The following is a 19,607-nucleotide window of genomic DNA, read 5'->3' as shown; positions in this document are numbered from 1 at the left end:
TTCAGACAGAGTCTTGTTCTGTCACCCAGGCTGGAGCTGGAGCGCAGCAGTGTGATTTCAATTCACGGCAAACCTTTGCCTCCTGGGCTCAAGCCATCCTTCCACCTCAGCCTCCCGAGTAGCTAGAACTATAGGAGCTGCTACCATGCCTGGCTAAATTTTTTACATTTTTTGTAGAGACAGGGTGGTCTCAAATTCCTGGGCTCAAAGAATCTACCCATCTTGGCCTCCAAAGTGCTAGGATTACAGGCGTGAGCCACTGTGCCCGGCCACTACCTAGAGCTCTTTATATCTGGTCCACCCTCTCTCTTCCGGTCTCTGTCCATGCCACACCTGCCCCCTCTCATTCTGTCGTTCTCTCTCACCGTGTCTCATCTATGTAGACAGCCTCCAGCAGAGAAGCGGTGTACTCCAGGTTTTTCTTCAGCTCCTCGATGTTTACCTCCCCATTTTCCAACTGCTTCACCATGTAGCGCAGCCTGCAGGGAGCAGACAGAGAGAGGCCACTTAGGCACAGCTACCTTATCATGAGAAGAGGATACCCCGTAATAAGGTACATTTTACAGAAACATCCTCAATCTTTCATAAATTGTTAAGAATTTGAACATTAATCATAATGGCAGCTAATGTTTCTTTTTTAATCTCAAGCTATTGCCACTGCCTGTATTAAGTTTATCTATACCCAAAGTTTAATGCCAAGCTTTCCTGACTCCACCATCCCCCCCACCATCTGACCTCTCAGTAGTCCCTCTTTAATCAGTGCTTTGTCTTGTTTAAACTGCCAGGGCCCCGCAGAATTGGGCAGGTACAAGCCCCTGGAGCGATGTTTTTAGGATGATCTGTTTTATAGCCTGAATAACCAAGAGTTGAAACTGCTTATTTCTCCCCATGGAAGAGGGCTTTGGGATCAATAGCAATCAAGATAGCCCCCAAGAATATTTCATTGTCTCTTGGTCATGGTGTGGGGGTGGAGGTTACATGTCCACAGCCCCTCTGTGCCTGGCAGGGATGGCAAAAGCACAGAACAAAGACAAATCTGAATGCTTTTGCCTGGCCTCTCTCCATGCAGGCAAAGCTAATGGATTATGATTCCAGAATCCATCAACCAGGACAAAGCCAGGTTAACCCCTGCCTTTCCATCTTACACCAGAGAGAACTTCTGACAGTTACTGTCTCCACCCCATGCCTCTGTCCTGATGAAGCTTCCTCCAGAATAACAGTGCTGGGGTGGGGCCAGGAATCTCACTCACTGGATGCTTTGCCTGAAGGGACAATCCCCTCGTGGTTTAAACTTATGAATGCTGGGGTTTGATGATTAACTGGGAGATTTTCTTAGAAGTCTGATGAGTCCAGCCCAGGCAGTCACAAAACAAACAAAGCTCTTCAGATGGTGATTTTAATGAAAGCAGTTAAACATTCCTTTTTCTCACTCCTTTCTCTCACCCTGCCCCACCCATCTAAAACCAGCCCGGGGCTGAAATAGTGGCCACCATAATTCCCCACTGAGAGGGGCTTCAAAAACCCAAGGTCACCCTATGAGTCAGGGAGGAGAAGAGAATGAGTCAGGGACCAGAGGCTGAAATTAGCATCAATTCCCAGGGATGCTGGGGGAGGGAGAACAATGGCGTTCCTGAACAGAAGTAGCTCTAGAATCCCAGGATCTCGGCAGCTTTGGAATAGGGGTGCCCAAAATAGCCAGCCCCAGGAAGCATCACAGGCCAGTTCTCACCTCAGGGCCTAGCAGTCCTGGACGACACGTCTGAGAGCAAACAGGGCAGAAGGGAAAGTGGCAAAGATGTTGGAGGATGGCACTGCGACCTCCTTGGTGGGCTATCCTCACATCTCACTTTCAGCCTTCCTGCTGCACTGTCTCCATGTGGAAACAGCAGGTTGTTTAACAAGAAAGAGGATGATTTTAGTAAAGCTCAGCCCCAGCTCCAGCTTCATTAGGGAGGAGGAATAGAGGCGAGACATCATAAAAGGCTTTCCCAGCTAAATGAGCTAGAAAGGGGCTATGAGCCAGTATCTCCCAGAGTACCCCACCCAGAGATCACAGAACAAAGAGGTATGCTTTGCCTTTGATGCCCAGGCACAAGCAGGGGCTTCCCTCTGCCGATCAGTCCCCACAGCCAGAGGTCCTCAAATCTGGGGACATAAAACCCAAAAAAGAAGGCAGGCCTCTTCTACTGCCTGTAGTTCTCTCTCTCCCCCCAGATTCCCACCCGAGCCTTATCCTTTTTAAAGAAACTTTCCCCAGGGGTCAATGCCTATCACCAAAGTTCTTCTTTCTCGACCCACCTTTTGAAACCCACATCCCAGCACAAGCTCCCAAAGTGAACAGCCACGCCCATGGCCACTCATTTGCATGTATTTGCATAATCGCTAACAATGCTGCCAGCTCTACATTTTTAAAAGCACTTTCTCCTACATTATCTCATTTTATCCTCACAATGGGCCTATGAGGGAGGGAGGTGGAGAAGGAATTGCCATTCCCATTTACAATGCAGAAACCAAGGCCCAGGAGGCAGCTTTGGTGAGATGTATCCAGCAGCAGCACGAGTCTGGGAGGCATGAATCCTGGATTCAAAGCTGTTACTTCCTGCTGTGAGCCTTTGAGCAAGTCACTAACTCTTAATCAGTACTTATTAAAGTACTGGTGGTCTTTAAAATCACCTTGGATACATGTAAAAAATATAGATTCTAGGTCTCACTCCACAGCTGCTGAATTAGCATTTCTGGGGGTACAGCCCAGGGATCTGTTTGTTTTTTTAAAAACTTTGAGGTAGGATCTCACTTTGACGCCCAGGCTGGAGTGCAGTGGCACAATCACAGCTCACTGCAGCCTCCACCTCCCAGGCTTAATCAATCCTCCTGCCTCAGCCTCCTGAGTAGCTAGGACTACAGGCAGGTACTACCATGCCCCGCTAATTTTTTTTTTTTTGGGGGGGGAGTGGGGTAGAGATGGGATCCTGCTGTTGCCCAGGTTGTTCTCAAACTTCTGGCCTCAATTGATCCTCCCACCTCATCCTCCCAAAGTGCTAGGATTAAAGGCATGAGCCACTGTACCCAGCCTGCTTTTTTTCAAGAGACAAGGTCTTGCTGTCAAGTCAAGGTTACCCAGATCATAGTTCTGGACTTCCTGCAGAAAAACACTGAGGTAAGGATTTTGAGTGGATCTGGGGAGATTCTAACTCTAAAGGACTTTAAAATAAGAGAAGGTCCTGCCAGGCCAGAAAGTATAGGTGTGGGGAGTGGTTATTTGACTTCAGGAAGGTACAGTTCAGCACAGATCCTTTCAGCCACTTGAGTACAGGTTCTCTTCTGAGACTTCTCATTTGTCAAATTCATTCTTTAATCTTCCTTTTGGTCCCTCCCCACCTCATTCTGGTGTCTGGATCATGTTTGGTTCAACAGATTTCAACAGAAGCTAGACAAGAGCTCCTGGACAAGAAGTGGCGTGATCATAGCTCACTGCAACTTCAAGCTCCTGGGTTTAAGCAATCCTCAGCTTGAGGCCTCCCAAAGTGTTAGGATTACAGGTGTGAGCCACAGTTCCTAGCCCAATCTGCATTTTTAAAAAACACCCCAGATTGTTCTAATATATATTAAACTTTGAGAATGTTTATCTTAGAGCCTCAACTTGTTCATCTATAAAATGGTAAGGATGATAACAAACATTTGACAGGGTGATTAATAAAAGGATTAAGTGATATAATACATTAAAAGTCCTGGCACATACAAAAGGTCTCCATAAATGTAATTTGAATAGGAATCGACTGACCAACATCATGGTGGTCCTACCCAGCTCACATCACACTCCCTCCAAATCCAAGTACCTTCTATCTCCCAAGTCCAGATGGAGAAGACTGAGGTGGTTTGGATAGAGGCTGGTAATTAGCAAGTCCCCAACGGAGGAAATGGGAGAAAGAATAGCCATGATCTTTCCTTTACAATTACAAACTCCATTTGATCTTCACAAGCACCTTATGAGGGAGGTTAAGGGACTTATCTAAGGTCACACAACTCATCCATCTCAGTCAGGTTGTCGAGGCCTACAACTCAAGCTAATGGAACCTAACCATGTCCCCAAACAATGAAGCTGTTAAGGCAGAACAAGCCTAATCATGCAATTAGATTGGAGAGAGGCTGGAACCCATTTCACCATAGCTTCTGCAGTCTCAGCCCATCCAACCTTAATTAATTCTGTTGGTTGGCCCACAGGGGACTGTGAGTGTCTTGATGACGCTGACAGTGACTTGTTTACCTTGGCCTGCATCCTCAGAGCACACAGAATGTGCTCAGCAAAAGTTCATTAAATAAATAGAAGGGAAAGGGGAAAATTAATCAGGTGTGAGGCTGTCTCCCAGAGCTCACAATGGAGATTTCTGAGCCGGGATTTCTGAAACTAATGGTGAGTCTGAGAAGAGTAAGGTTGTAGGCTGACTTCCAGCACATGCTTCCCTCCGAGTTTCTCCTTCCCTCACTTGCAGAGCTTGTCCAGGAGCTCTTGTCAAACTTCTGTTGAAATCTGAACCAAACATGATCCAGACACCAGAAGGAGGCGGGGAGGGAGGAAAAAAAATTAAAGAATAAATTTGACAAATGAGAAGTCTAAGAAGAGGACCTGGACTCAAGTGGCTGAAAGGATCCAGGTGCTGGACTGTACCATCCTGAAGTCAAATAACCCCCCACACCATCCGCACTTTCTGGCCTGGCAGGACCCTCTCTTATTCTAAAGTTAGGATCTCCCCAGACCACTCAAAGTCCTCACCTCACTGTTCTTCTGCAGGAAGTCCTTCTCTCCTGCCAACATCAATTTTAATCCAAGCCCTCTGTTTCAGCCACACGGAATCTGGCACAGTAACGGTACCTTTCCCTGTAGAAGGGCACACTCAACCTTGTCCAGTCCTCATCCCGCCCCAAGGAAAACTGGCAGCTTCCCCCAACTTTCCTTTGACCTCCATCCCTGCCTGTTTCACCACTACCACCACTTCTTTGTGAGTTACCTTCAGCCTCTGCATGATGGGAAAAGCCTCAGATCCCGACTCCTGGAAGGTCACAGTCTTCCAGGAGTTCCAGCTCTAGGCAGCCATTGGCAGGAATAGACTCTGGCAGTGATAACCCCAACACCTCAGAAGAGCTCAGATTCTCCAGCTCCTACAGTTCATCTCTTTGGATCGCCATGGCTGGTGTTCTGGAGATTTCTAAAGTCCTCTGCCTCTGCTTCCAGCATCCACATTCCCAAAAATATCATCATAAGTAGGGGGCTTAGGACAGGGAAGCCAGAGAAGGACTTCCTGCAGAAGAACAGTGAAGTGGGGACTTTGAGTGGGTCTGGGGAGCTCCTAACTCTGAAGGACTTTAGAATAAGAGAGGGGCTGGGAGTCAGGAGAAAAAGTCTATTTCCAGTTTGTGTTCTTAAGACAAGATGAAATTTCAAAGGGATGTGAGGTCTTAAAGGTGTTGGGAGTCAGGAAGGAGAGAAAAGGAAGAAACACCGATAAGTCATCTGCCATAGTCGAGAAGAAGCGATTTTAAAAAGGGTGAGGAAGATGGAAACGGGAGGAGAATAAGGTGAAGGGCAAGATGGACAGAGTAAAAGGTGAAGTTGGTGTGCGCGTGCACACACACACACACACACACACACACACACACAACATGAGGGGCTGTCAGGTCTTGATCTCTCCACTTAACCAAACTACAACTGATGGATCTATGAGCAACCTGTCCTTTTCCTCCTCCCTCTTCCTCTCCTCAACCCTGGCACCTACCTGAGGATGGGGCCCTGGAGGTGGCTCCTCTGAACAGGAACAAGGTTTGCCATGGGAATCAAAGTTTCCTGCTTCAGAGTATCGAAATGCTGACCCCGCGGGCCCCAAGGCCCCTAAGGGGGACAGCTTCCTCTTTGGCCCCTGCCTTCCTCCTCCAGGTCCCAGTAGAACTGAACAACTGACCAGGGAGAACTTTGGGGAGGGGCCTGGCTGCCTGAAGAAGAGAGTGGGGAGGCAGAGGTCCAGCCTACCGGAACTGGGTGAGAGAGGAGGCTGCGGGAAAAGTTTCACATCTGAATCAGACGGAAAACAAGAATCTGTTCTCAGAAGAATCCCAGAAAGGCCAGAAATAGCACAGGCCAGCCCCTTGCTCTGAGGAGGTGGGGCTCCTCTTTGGGAAAAAGGGGGTTAGCAAAAGGCTTAAGAGTGCAGGGACAGGGAACCATCCTGAATCTGTCACGGAGAGGATGTCTGTAGAGGAAGGGGAAGGGGCCCTTCAAGACCCCCCAAAAGGAGCTCAGCAGATTCAGTTCCCTCTCAGGGTCTTTTTCTGGGGCGATTCTTCAAAATGAGCGTTAACCCACCTAACAGAATGGAAGCAAAACCTGGGAATGAACTTCCCACAGAGGAGGAGAAACAGTGGGGAGGGCTTCCAGAAGCTAGGTGTCAGGGGATCCTTACCCAGAGACCGGCTCAACAAGGAGGGAAGGGCCCTCCGCCCCCAAGCAGCGAATGAAAGTCAAGAGAACCCGCTCACAGAAACCAAGGGGTTGGGCAAATTAACACCACCAGCCCCAGTTTTCTCATTTATAAAATGGAAATTGGGGAATAAACATGAATTAACCAGAGAGAGGTCAATCCAGCTCAGAGGTAAGGAGAAGCGATGCGATAGCCCAAGAAGGGCCAAAAGAGGCGCCCAGAAGGGGTCCGAGGACCAGGAACCCCTCTCTCGCCTTCAGACTTTGCTTTTGCCAAGGTTGGGGAGGGAAGAACCCAGCCTCTGCAGCTCGAAGTGGATGTGCGCACACAGTCCCAGCACGCCTCCTGATTGGCTGTGAGATGACATCACCAATACAGTACACTGGGGCCGTGATTGGTCAGCTGAGGAGTTGGGCGGGGCTAAGAAGGAGAGCCGGCGGGTGAAGCCCAACGCACTGGGAAAAAGAGTTCGGGGATCTGCAATCTCTTAGATCTAGGTCTGTGGCTGGGGGTGATGTGGTAAAGAGGAAAAGGAACTAATGGGGTTGAGTACGTCAGTAGAAAGGGAAAAGAGAAAACACAGGCCAAGAGCTAGGATTTTATGACAGGAAGGTTTCCCTTTACCCCTACCCGTCAAAAGCAGGAAGAAATTAAAATACCTTGTCATTATGCCAAAGCCTTGAAGAATTAGAAACAAATGAAGTTTGGGAGCCTGCTGTTTCTCAGCTCCACTGAGTACTGGGACAAGTGGAAGTGGGCTTCAATTTCAACAAGCGAAGTGGAAGTCAAATATCTTAAGGCTGTTCTCTAGTGAACACCTGGTAGCCAGGAAGCAGGGCTGCTGCAGATCTTGGAAGAAAAGAAAGTCACTCTCTCTGTATCCATCTCTTTCTCTGTGTCCCACCACCACCCTCCCCACAATGACCACACCAGCTGGCCGCCTAATCACCCCACTGCAGCCACCATAATTATTTGCCAATCACGACTTCTCACTGCAGCTGTGGAATCAACTGACCTGGAAGTCTGGCTCCATCCAACAGCACCACCTGAAGCAGCCCCTTTCTAGCTCTTCTCCATGCCCTATACCCCTAGGCCACACCCCAAAAACACCCTGACCCTTTTCCCACCAAGCCTTCCTCTCTACCAAAACCCCAACACAGCTCCCTCAGTGCACCTTTGTCAGATCTGAGTGCTGAAGTGGAATCTGAACCTGGTGTTTTCTTCTCAGACAGGGAAACCCCAACTCTACTAAAGTACAAAAAATTAGCTGGGTGTGGTGGTGCCCGCCTGTAGTCCCAGCTACTCGGCCTCTTAAAGTGCTGGGATTACAAGTGTTAGCCACCACGCTAGACCCAGTGTCAGAGACCCTGGATGCCACCCAGGAGATTAGGACAAGTCATTTCGCATGTTCTGTGGACATGCTTGCGTGGCAGGAAGGGGCTGGGAGTGAGGGCAGGTGGCAGCACACAGCCTGGAACACTAACAACCTCCAACCCAGCCCAGCTTCCCTGCCTCATCTTGTACCCTCACTCCAGACCCTGCCACTCTACCCAAGTAAGTGCTAACCTCAACTCTCCTAATGAAAAGTAAAGGTTTCTGGCAAGGCACGGTGGCTAACACTTGTAATCCCAGCACTTTAAGAGGCCGAGGCAGGCAGATCACAAGGTCAGAAGATCAAGACCTTCCTGGCCAGCATGGTGAAAACTTATCTCTACTAAAATACAAAAAATTAGCTGGGCATGGTGTTGCACACCTGTAGTCCCAGCTACTTGTGAGGCTGAAGCAGAGGAATCCCTTGAACCTCCAGACAGTGGAGGTTGCAGTGCGCCAAGATGGTGCCACTGCCCTCCAGCTGGGTGACAGAGCAAGATTCAGTCAAAGAAAAGAAAAGGTGTCTTGGACTAGAAAAGCCTCTAAGAGGATCTGTTGTCCTTTCCTCTGCTCTCTTACCCATTAGAACCAAAGCCAGTTGCACGAATGACTGCTCACCACTCCAGCCCACATAGGTATGCTGCATCATTTGCCCTAGCCTGTTATCATTACTTACTGTTCCTAATAAGGAGGGATAATGGTCAATCATCATCCCTTCCTGGGGAAAAATTTCACACATATACACTTACCCACACATACACACACACCCCACACTCTACCTCTAAGGAGACTGTCACCTGGCTGGCAGGCAGGACATAAATGTGATGACCTTAACAAAGGGTCCAGTATGGATTTTCCTTTAGCCCTTAAATGTTTAAAAATAGAAAGGAACCCAACTCTAATGCCTGCCCAGCCTGCACTGAAGAATAAGAGTTGAGAGGGCCAGGCGCGGTGGCTCACGCCTGTAATCCCAGCACTTTGGGAGGCCGAGGCAGGTGGATCACGAGGTCAAGAGATCGAGACCATCCTGGTCAACATAGTGAAACCCCGTCTCTACTAAAAATACAAAAAAAATTAGCTGGGCATGGTGGCGCTTGCCTGTAATCCCAGCTACTCAGGAGGCTGAGGCAGGAGAATTGCCTGAACCCAGGAGGTGGAGGTTGCGGTGAGCCGAGATCGCGCCATTGCACTCCAGCCTGGGCAACAAGAGTGAAACTCCATCTCAAAAAAAAAAAAAAAGACTTGAGATAGGAAACAAAGGATGGGGGATTGCCTCTGGTAAGAGAAGAGGGGCAGGCGTCAGTGGAGGTAAAGGGGTGGGCGTTTGGGAAGGGATTCACTGGCTGACGTCAAGGCTCCAATATCTCAGAAATTGAAAGAACCAAGGAAATCATCTAATTCCAATAGAGGGTGTGAGTTTAAAATCAGGAGACTTGTCTGGCTAGCTCAGTTGAAAAGAAAAAACTAAATTTTAAAAGAAATCGGGAAACTTTTGCCTAGATTTTAATTACTGTGTGTGACCCTGGGAAAGTCGCTCTGAGCTTCAGTTTCCTGATGTGTAAAATGGGTAAATAATACATGCTTCACAGAATTTTCAAGAGGACCTAATCAGATATGGTATGGTATGAGAACACCTTGGGAACTCTAAAGTGATACATGAATGCAAATGACAATTATTTAGTCCAAATCGTTAGTTTAGCAAATATTCATAGAGTCATTTATAAACAAAATCCCATATGCCCACTCTTGCAGCCAGGACCCCTGACTTTCCATCCAGGCCTCAAATGGCACCTGGATATTGGCGAGAAAGCTCTAGTCTCCCTGACACCACCACTGTAGACGCTTAGGACTTCTCTCTGGCTTCTTATTCCAGAGGCTCCGGGGAGGCAGTGGAGGCAGAGGCTGCAGAGTATGCAGAGCATGAAGCTCCAGAAATCAAGAACAACCAGCTCTCCACCTCACCCGAGCATTCCCACCCCCAACCCCCCACTCCCCTGGCTTCCATTGCTATACAGACAGCCCCAGTTCTGGCAGCTGGTTGGGCATTGTGGCGGGGGTGGCTCTACAGATAAAAATAGCCCCCCTGGTGGCAAAGCTAGGGTGCCATCCTGGGAAGCACTGTTGACATGGCAGCAGTGGTGAGAGAGCCCTCAGCACTGGACAGAAGAGCTATGGGTGGGGGTGGGATGAGGGAAGGGAATGGGGCCGAGCCTGGGGAAGACTGGAAGATATTGGGGGAAGGACGGAAACCAGGAGAGTGGAGGGAGATGAGGAAGAGGGGTAGGAGATATTAAGGGGGCAGGGAGGAAATGAAAGGAGATTTGAAAGGTGCTATATTAGAGAGTCTGGGAACACACTGAAGAAGTGGGGGAGTCTACTTTCAGACTCCTCTTGTGCCTGTGTCTGAAGACAACTCCCCCCTGCCTTCTGACCAGAAGCCGTTCCTAACAGGTGATCCTAGCAACAGCCCAGCACAACTCAGATCACATGAGGAAGGGAATAATCTAAGCAGCTTGAGCCTTAGCTCAGACTAATAAGAACGCAGGTGTCCTAGCTCCCAGCTGAGAACACAAATGAGTCACCTCTCCGTCAGACTTCAGTGCTTGAGAGGGAGGAATTGGGAGGGGTGAGCGAGAAGGTCAGAGAAAGGCAAACTGAAGAGGAGGCTCCCAGTACCCAGTCCAGAAGAACGCTTTCTCCGGTTCATGTGTCCACCCCTCTTCTCCCTCCCTGCACCATTTGATTCTGCTCATTAACCACCTCGGCAAGGACCACCCCACCAGCCCTCCAAACCACATCCCAACATCTGTTTCCAGCAGATGCCCTGCTTCCAGGGGGCCTAACAGATGTTGAAGGTGGTCTGGGATGGGAACGCAAATTAAAAGCTTGGCAAGAGTCTGACTGCAGGTGTGATGAGGGCAGCATGAGATTATGGATCAGCAGGATTTGGGTCTGGTCCCAGCACTGCCCCTAATTTACCAACTATCTCTGGGCATCCGTTTCTTCCTCTGTGGCCTTTATGGTTCTCAGATTCAAGGCCTGGGCTGGAGGCACTAGGGAAGTAGGATGCTTGGGCCTCAACTTCCCAGTTCCAGAGTTCATCCTTTCTGACCCGCTCACTGCTTCCCCAAATCACCTCTAACCCAGTGCTTAAAAAAGAAGGGTAGCTTTTCTCTTTATCAGAGAAAAGTTCCATGAACTTTCCAGGAAGTTCTCCTGCATATCTATCTTCAATTTATTTCACTGCAACAAAAAAAAACAGCTAATTTTCTTGGCATTTCAAAAAAGAGCAGAAGGGGAGAGAACAGGAGGGACCAAGAAGTCTTCGAGGTGTCTCGTGCAATTTCACTTATTATGTATCTTCCAGATTGGAATTTCTAAAGCAATTGCTTGGTAGAGACATGCTCATGGTTTAGGGAGCTTGGCAACACTGTTGGCATGTGTGTTCAATCAGTCCAGGCCCCAAGAAGTTTCCAAACAAGGTGGGCACAGAGGAGAGAACTAGGGACATGGTGCCAAGCAGATATGCAAGAGCTGATAGACAGGGGAGCAGGGAAGCCAAGGAATAGGAATAAAAGGAAAAACTTCCCCAGTCCCCAGGTCCTGCCTGCCAGAGAAACACTAAGCCTCTCCCCACAGCCAGCCCCCAGCCCTAGCCCTCAATCCCCAGCTAGCCAAGCTCCCTTCCCAACCTAAATGATGCCAACACCAGCTGGCCGCCTAATCACCCCACTGCAGCCACCAAAATTATTTGCCAATCTGACTTCTCACTGCAGCTGTGGAATCAACTGACCTGGAAGTCTGGCTCTATCCAACAGCACCACCTGAAGCACCTTCTAGCTCTTCTCCATGCCCTATGCCCCCAGGCCGCACCCCAAAAACACCCTGGGCTTTTTCCCACCAAGCCTTCCTGTCTACCAAAACCCCAACACAGCTTCCTCAGTGCACCTTTGCCAGGTCTCAGTGCTGAAGTGGAATCTGGTGTTTTCTTCTGAGGAATAAGCTCCATAGACGCAGCTCCAGCTGGAGGGTAGGAGCAGTTGCAGGACTGGGGCAGAGGGGCAACAGCACGGGTACTAGGACGTCCCTGCATTGCATGGATAACATCCTTTTCCTTTCTCAGAAACCCTTTCTTTCCCTGCTCAATTCCCATCTATGCCCCTTCCCAAAGGAAGAGAGGAATGATCCCCAGTTCTCTTAGACCATGTAGTCTTGCTCTCTTAGGAGACAATCTCATTATCTGACAACTTCCAGTCTCCCCAGTTGTCTCACCTCCACCCCACCTCCTGCCCTGGTTTTGTCCCTCTTTCTCTGCCACTATCCTGAAGAGAGTTGGAAAATAGCTATTCAACTTCCGTACCTGAGAAAAATCAGTCCCCAGAGATTCAAAGGCAATTACTCGGTTTCCTCCCCAGAGTGGCTGGTAGGATGAGGTCACTGAGAAGGCAAAAGATACATCATACAGAAGACAGGGGTTGAAGCTGGACTCCTAAGGCCCCACAGGGCACCCATAGCAAGCTTATCCTGCACCATCACCACAGCAACCCGTCGGTCAGGAGGGGGAGCCACAGGGATTTTCTGACTCCTGGCCAAGGTGAGGCAGAAGTACTGACGGCAAGAGGGAAAGGGTCAAAGGGAATGGGGACAGAGAGAGGAAACAGGACAACTGAGAAGAGCGAAAGGGAGCCTTACAGCAAAAGCAAACCCAGAAAAAGAGGGGGCAAAGGAGAAAATGGAGGAAGAATCAAAGAAGAGAAAATGAGAGAGAGCAGAGGAGTTGGAGACAAATCCCCAAGGATTCCTTTAAAGACTCAAAAGAGAGGGAAGACCTGTTTTCAAGGTTTTCTGCTCTTCCATCTCAATCTGAAGGTGACAAAAGGATTGTTTTTTTAAGAGGTCGGGGATTGGGGTGTCTGGGAGATGGGGAGGCCACCATTCCTTTGATTTCAGGAACTGCCTGGCAGGGTGCAGTTATAGATGTCCAGGCTTTTTTCCTACTGAGTATCTCGCCTGGCCTTCTAGACCCATTCATCCCCAACCTCCTTCACCTGCCTCTGGGCAAAAGTGGCAAATGAAACCTCAAATGTGAAATCTCCTCTCTGCCTTTTTTCTAACCACCTCCTGAGGCTCCTGGACAAGCACAATGATGTTTGGATTCTAAGAGACTTCAGTGATTTTCTAAAATACAATGTGGTATACCTGATGTTACCCTCAGGCCTAGGGGCTTGAAATAAATGTCAGAAGGGAATTCTCCAATGTTCATAGAACCCACCTATGGCAGTCCCTGGGCCCCCTACACTCACCTTGTCTCAGAACTGCAACTGTTCCATCCATTTCCAGTTTGACCATTGGGAAAAGACAGTAAGGAGTAAGTTCCTCTCCTTTCTTTTGACCTCAGTGGCCCACATCCTTCATAATATAGCCCTCCTCCAGCCCACCTATCCTCCTGGTCTCTAAGCTCAGACACATGCCTTCACTCCTTCCAGATAATCATCACCGAGACTCTTCCAATCATGGCTCAAACCTGTTAGGTAATATTCCTACATCTTGAATCTTTGTCTCCCTCATCCCAGCCAATAGTTGCTCATTCATTCCCATTTTCCTGCCTCTTCACAAAGCAAGCTCTCCCATGCTGAAAGACCTTCAGGCTTTACTTTTACATGATAACATCAAATGAAGAACTGAGACTCAGGCCAGTGCAGTGGTTTACACCAGTAATCCCGGCACTTTGCAAGGCTGAGGTGGGCAGATCGCAAGGTGAGAGGTTCGAGACCAGCCTGGCCAACATGGTGAAACCCCATCTCTACTAAAAATACAAAAAGCCGAGCATGGTGGCACGCCTGTAATCCCAGCTACTCGGGAGGCTGAGGGAGGAGAATTGCTTGAACCTGGGAGGCAGAAGTTGCAGTGAGCTGAGATCGAGCCACTTCACTCCAGCCTGGGTGGCAAAGCAAGACTCCATCTCCAAAGAAAAAAAAAAAAAAGAACTCAGAGAGTCTATGTGACTTAAACATTACACAGCTGTAATTGTTTGAGCAGAAACATAAACTCCAACTCAAGTCTCCCAATATTCCCCATGCTCTCCCACTACAACCACCCTGCCTCCCTGCTTCCCTCCCTCCAGCCACATATCCTGACCAGAGGTTTGTGAAGTTCTTCCTTGGGGCTGACGTTGATCCCCTATCTCTATACCTTACCTTCAACTTAATGCAGGAATTTTCTACCCTCTACCTTCTCAGAGATACCACACAGTCCTCATTCAAGACAAAGCTGATGGAAGAAATAGAGACAGGAGACATTTGTTGGAAAAGTGGGGTATGAAACCCAGGGAGGAGAGATTCCCTTTGCCATGGCTAGAAGAGGAAGAAGGACTAATCCAGTGAGGACAGCACCAAAAAATTATCCCCACCAAGGTCTGAGAAAATGACACTCCTTTTTCTCCAGAGGTCCAGGGAACCATAGTTTATGCTGCAATATTCACAGCCGCTCCACATCCATAGGCAGGAAAAGGAGAATGGCAGCATGATTTTCAAAACTGGTAAGAGCCACAGAAGATCACTACATGGGGCATATACAAAAAGAGGGCAAAAGGCAGGGTTAAATCAATGAGGCACCCAGTCCCTCAGCTTCTTCCTCCCATCCACTGGAACTTACCAGGAATGTCAAAAAATCTGAGTGTCACAAATACATACACAAGCTCACAAATAGATATTATCCCATTATCTACATGCACACATACATCATCTCATAACTAGGACAATTTCAGGTATTCAGGTAAGTGCACACGTTCACAACACATTTATTATCACACATGCCACTTACAAAAACAGACACATCTTCATGGAGCTCTGTCCCCAGCACACATACCAACCTTTACCCAAACACATATGTATACGTGTCAGGCAGGCATTCACAATTTCATCCTAACATATCTCATTCACACAATCCAAATGCCAGTTTCTGGATCTTCTCTGTAACTCCTTCAGTTCCGGGCTCCATCTTGAGGTCCCCAAACCCCATACCTTTTAAGCATCACCCTCTCAAAACAACCACATCATCATCATCATCTCCCTTTCCTCCATCTCCATTTCCTACTCCTCCCCCCACCACTCAACAAACATGAAGGGATACACGCACCACAGAATTAGAGACAGAACTGGACCTCATGACATATGTACATACATTCACTATTTCATTTGTTCATTCCTTCATTTAACAGCATTTATTGAGTGCCTGTTATGTTCAAGGTATCACACTAGACTCTGACGAAACTAAGATAAGCAAAAATAATCCCAAATGGGTTTCCTGCTCCAGCTCATCTACAATGACCTTGAACCACAGCATAGAACATTAAGCCTAGACTTTCAGGGTCCTGAGTATGTACCATGTGGGAAAAGAAGAGAAAGGAACTATATCTATACTGTCACAAAGGAAGGCGGAAGTTCTATCTGTAAAATGTAAAATTCCAAGAGAAACTGGAGCAGAGAAAAGAGAGCGACACTCATACCATCCTGAGAAAAAGAGAACGCATATTTATGCTTTTCCTATGTATATAAGCCTCCTAAAGAAAAAATGAGGCAGAAACCCAGAGTGGTAGAATTTCGTCACTTGGGTGGGTATAGCAAAACAAGGAATAGGGAGCCTCCCCCACTCTCCACACCACTTGATGGAGTTGAAACAGATTACAAGCTCTGTAGGAACAGGGACTATGTCTGTTTCGTCCACCACTGACTGTATCCTCAGCATCCGGCATGCCACCTGGCCCATAGAAGGTACTCAAGAAATAGCTGTTGGATGAATAAATGAGCTGAGGATAGCAAATCAATGCTTATCATTTTTCTTGATTCACAAAAGACATAGAAAATTATTTCTACCTCTTCTAGTCTTCCTCCCATTCCCTAAAGCCCTCTGATCTCAGAGAAGGGTAGACAAACAAGTCAAATACTTCCTCTGAGGGTCAGAGATGCTTAAAGTCATCCTGGCCAACTCATCACCTCCAGATGCCTCTTTCACCCTTTCTCATGCCTTGGTTTATGAGTCTGCTTAATTAGGGAAATTGTCCTGAAGATAGAGGTAAAATCACAGAGTTAAGAGACTCTCTTCAGCTCATATGATCCAGATTAGATTCTGAATTTATTTTTGACAATGTCTTAGTGTGGGAAACAGAATTCCTGGATGCTCTTCCCAACAAAAAAATTGCCCTGCATGATTATATTACTGTGGGCTTTTTATCCAGAGTCAGAAACACCAGGCCTAGTCTCCCAGAAGAAAGTCTGGATGTCCTAATCAGAAATTAAAAAGGTAGAGGGGGGGAAATAGCATGTGTTGAGTAGAAGGATCTAGATAGATAGTTAGGTAAATACATACACGTATATATTCCATGTTTCCATTTCCATGCAGTACCCAATCCTAAGATAATCATATCTATTTCCTATTTCCAGACTTAGCAACCCTTCCCTACCTTGGCCAAAGGTGGGAGGAACCTTTATTTCCACTTAAAAGGGGGAACATCTCCTTTCTCACCTCTTCAGAAACCACCCCATTGAGAGAGTTGGGAAACTACCACCTCTTACCCAGCAAAGCCCTTTACCTAATTGTCAGAGCCTCCACAATATTCAAAAAGGCAAAATCCAGTAAGCCAACATCGATCAAGTTGGGATCTACCTTGATATCAACGTCTTTCTCTGCTTTGAGGACGTGTAACTGGGAATCTATTCCTGCCCATTAATAATCAGGAGATTATACTTTTTTGGGCAAGTTACATTACATGTATCTAGCTTTATTTTTTCCTTGCTAATTTATTGTACAAAGCTAGCATTCTTAAGGACCAGACTGCTGAAGTGAGTGAAGACCAGAATGATCTAATCAATAAGAATAGGATTCCTCATCCACCCTAATCTCATGTAAGGACATCTCAGCTAAGGCACTCTAGAGGGACAGCTGCCTCTATTCCCTTCTCTTCCCAGGTTTCATGCCTCCTTCTGGGACTCCTCTTCTCTCACCATTGAGCGCTTCTCACACTAAAGGAAGAAAAAGCAATTCATTTTTGGGAAAGCCTTTTGGTTAGAAATGCATGGGAGATAGTGAAGCTAGTAATATCCACTCTTTTGTGGGGCCCTGTTACCTGGAACAGAGGCAAGGTAAGTATCATGAGCCACTAGTTGTAGGAGAGCCATCCTGAGACGTGTTGAATTCTCCCATTTATGGACCTGGGGCCCTTATTCAATTATTTCCTTATCTGCCCCTTTCCCCAGCTCATTTATCATTAACAGAGCATCGTATTCTATCAAAATCACACAGTGCTCCTCCCAAAAAAAGAATCACACAGTGCTCCTCCCAACAAAAATCAATTCAATCCGGTTTTCCATTTCTTCATCCCAGAACTCATTCCAAGGCTGCGCTTCATAGAGCCCAGCAAATTGGATTGGCCAGAGGCAGCCAAGGAGGGGGACTGAGAAGCACATCTGGATTCCAAGCCTTGTTGCCCACTACGCCTCAGTTCTCCCTAAGGCCTCTCCAAGTAGCTCGTGTATAAATCAGACCCACCTGCCATAGAAAGGTGTCATCTTACCACCACAGTAAAGTATTTAAAGAACAATATAACATAAGCATCTATCCATCCCCTACCCTCATCACTCCCTCTACCAGACCCAGAAATAGAAAGCTTCAGTGCTCACTATGGAGGAAATGGGTTTGGGCTGTGTTTACTGTGTTTCCTCTCTAAACATCCATAGTCTCCTATCCATTTCCTCGTTCCTGGGGCCATGGATTCATCTCAGAGAGAGGGACATCTTCTCTTGTTCCCCGATTAAGAATCAACAGACTGTGGAGATTTCCCGATGGCAGCAGCTGACTGGGACACAAACATGGTGCCTGGCTTGTCTTTGACCCAATCCTCTTTTTTTCTAAGGAGCAGGAGGAAAGTTCCTTTCCTCCCCTGGGACTGGAGTATGAGATACCTGAGTTCGTCCTTCCCCCATTTATACCTCCACAGTGCCGTGGTACTGAAACAATAGGAAAAGATGCCCAAATGTGCTTGGAGATCCTGGAAGACCCTATATAAACAAAAAGGCTTTGATTAAGCCAGTTACCTTGCCTTTGTCAATTAATCTTTCTTCACCATCGTCACCTCCTTCAGCTTCCAGATGGGGGCTCCAACCCCCGCTCCAGATTCCAGGTGGGTACCCTCATCATTAATATATAGAGTGAGTTTCCAGGCCCCAAGAGATTAGCAGCTCAGGCATAGGGTGTCCCCCACCCCCACTCCCTGTGCAGGAGGCAGAAACTACCAATCCCAATTGAGATACATATGACCCACAGGTTGGCACAAGTATTCCCATGCAGATCTAAAGCTGTGTGCAATCACGCTACATACCTCTGCGACCCGCGGTCACTCATGCACACGCATGTCATGTGGCCCACATCTGCACAACTCTGCACAGGGATACGTGTGAGTCAGCCTGGCACTTCTGCTGCCCTCCTGCAGCCCTGACACACTGCATCTACTGTGCCCCCTCTACGCGCTGCGTGTGTCAGCCAGGGGTCCACAGGCACAGGCACATCGTTACCTTTACAACTCCTAAGCCCGCTCCAACCGTCCGGCTTGCTCCGCACATGCCTTGCACATGTGGCCTGGCCACGCGTGTCAGGGCCGTGTTTCCTCGCACCTGCCAACATGTGTGCTGGAGAGAACCAGCCCACAGCCCAGCTCGTTATCCTCCCTCCTCCTCCCGCTCAGGCTCCCTAAGGTCCCTTCCCCCCATTCCCGGGGCCGGGGACTTACAGAGACCGAAGCTTAATCCACATCTTCTTGCTGGGGCCCGACTTCAGCTCCAGGGGTGACGGGCAATCCGACTCCTCCAGCATCTCCGGAGGACTGCGGGGGGACAGCTCCATGCTCAGCCACGGTCTACGGAACATAGGGAGGAGACAGCACCTCGGCTCAGCTTCAGCCCCAGCCGAGACCCTCACCCCCCATCCCAGGCCCTTCCCACCTGCGGCTGGCGTGGACCAGCCAGGCCGGTGTCTCTGGGCTCGGCCCAAGCTGGCAGAGCTGCAGTTCCTGCGGCTCCTCCTCTCCCGCTGCCCAGCCGAGCTTCGGGCTCCCAGTCCGAGCTCTCCGCGCCGCCGCTGCTGCTGCCGCTGCCGCTACCGCCGCCGCCGCGCGCTGCCAGAGCCGCCTCCTCGCCTCTCTCCTCCTCCCCCGGCAGGGTTCCCCCCTCCCTCTGCTCTCCCTCCCTTCTCCTCAGCTTGCCCGCCAGTCTCTCACTCCTCGCAGCCACTCCTCCCCCTCCCAAAGGAACGATTGGAAGCCGGGGGCACACACAGACAGAAGCGCCCAAGGGCGAGCGCACGCACACGGGCGCCGGGGACGAGAGGCTGCGTGTGCCCTGTGCGGGCGGATGTGAGTGCGTGTTTACAGAGCGCAGCGCAGGCGGCGGGCAGGACTTCGGTGTGGGTGGCTGTGTGGGTTCTCTCCGTGTGTTTTGAGTTTCTGTGTTTGAGCGTGTGGTTCCATGTATCCACGTGTGCATAGCTGCCTGCGTGTCCCATGTTTGAGTGGGGTGTAGGGGATAAGCACGCATCTTTCCCTGCTAGACCTGGACTCGGAACCCAGTCAGACCAGACCCCACCTGTGCTCCTGTCTTGGAAAAGTTCAGGGTGTGCTCTGAGCTGTGATGGTATCCCACACTTGGCCTCAGGTCCCTCGGCTTGATCTTCCCCACCTGTCTCAAGACCGTGGCCTTCCCCATGGTGCCTCTGCCT

The 19,607-nt window shown here is 48.9% G+C and overlaps 1 protein-coding gene across 7 annotated transcripts in view; it reads right to left on the bottom strand.

Moving 5' to 3' along the window:
* PDE1B (phosphodiesterase 1B) overlaps positions 1-19,248 on the bottom strand; it is a 31,021-nt gene extending 11,773 nt beyond the window's left edge. Inside the window, exons 1-3 of one of the 7 annotated variants that reach the window (XM_017501891.2) lie at positions 18,836-19,248; positions 18,625-18,750; positions 366-479 (exon numbers count right to left, since the gene is read on the bottom strand). In XM_017501891.2, coding sequence (XP_017357380.1) covers positions 366-479; positions 18,625-18,737 — 227 coding nt within the window. In that variant the 5' untranslated portion in view covers positions 18,738-18,750; positions 18,836-19,248. Of the gene's footprint in view, positions 1-365; positions 480-1,729; positions 1,748-5,771; positions 6,089-13,144; positions 13,253-17,932; positions 18,020-18,216; positions 18,321-18,409; positions 18,529-18,624; positions 18,751-18,835 lie in introns of those variants that run through there. The other 6 variants (XM_037729005.1, XM_037729002.1, XM_037729004.1 and 3 more) reach the window with 6 other exon arrangements.
* Positions 19,249-19,607: the final 359 nt, after the last annotated feature.

This window comes from Cebus imitator, unplaced genomic scaffold (genome assembly GCF_001604975.1).
Source record: "Cebus imitator isolate Cc_AM_T3 unplaced genomic scaffold, Cebus_imitator-1.0 Scaffold285, whole genome shotgun sequence".
NCBI classification, from domain to species: Eukaryota; Metazoa; Chordata; class Mammalia; order Primates; family Cebidae; genus Cebus; species Cebus imitator.
Note: the sequence above shows the minus strand (reverse complement) of the source record. Positions and strands in the feature narration are given on the sequence as shown.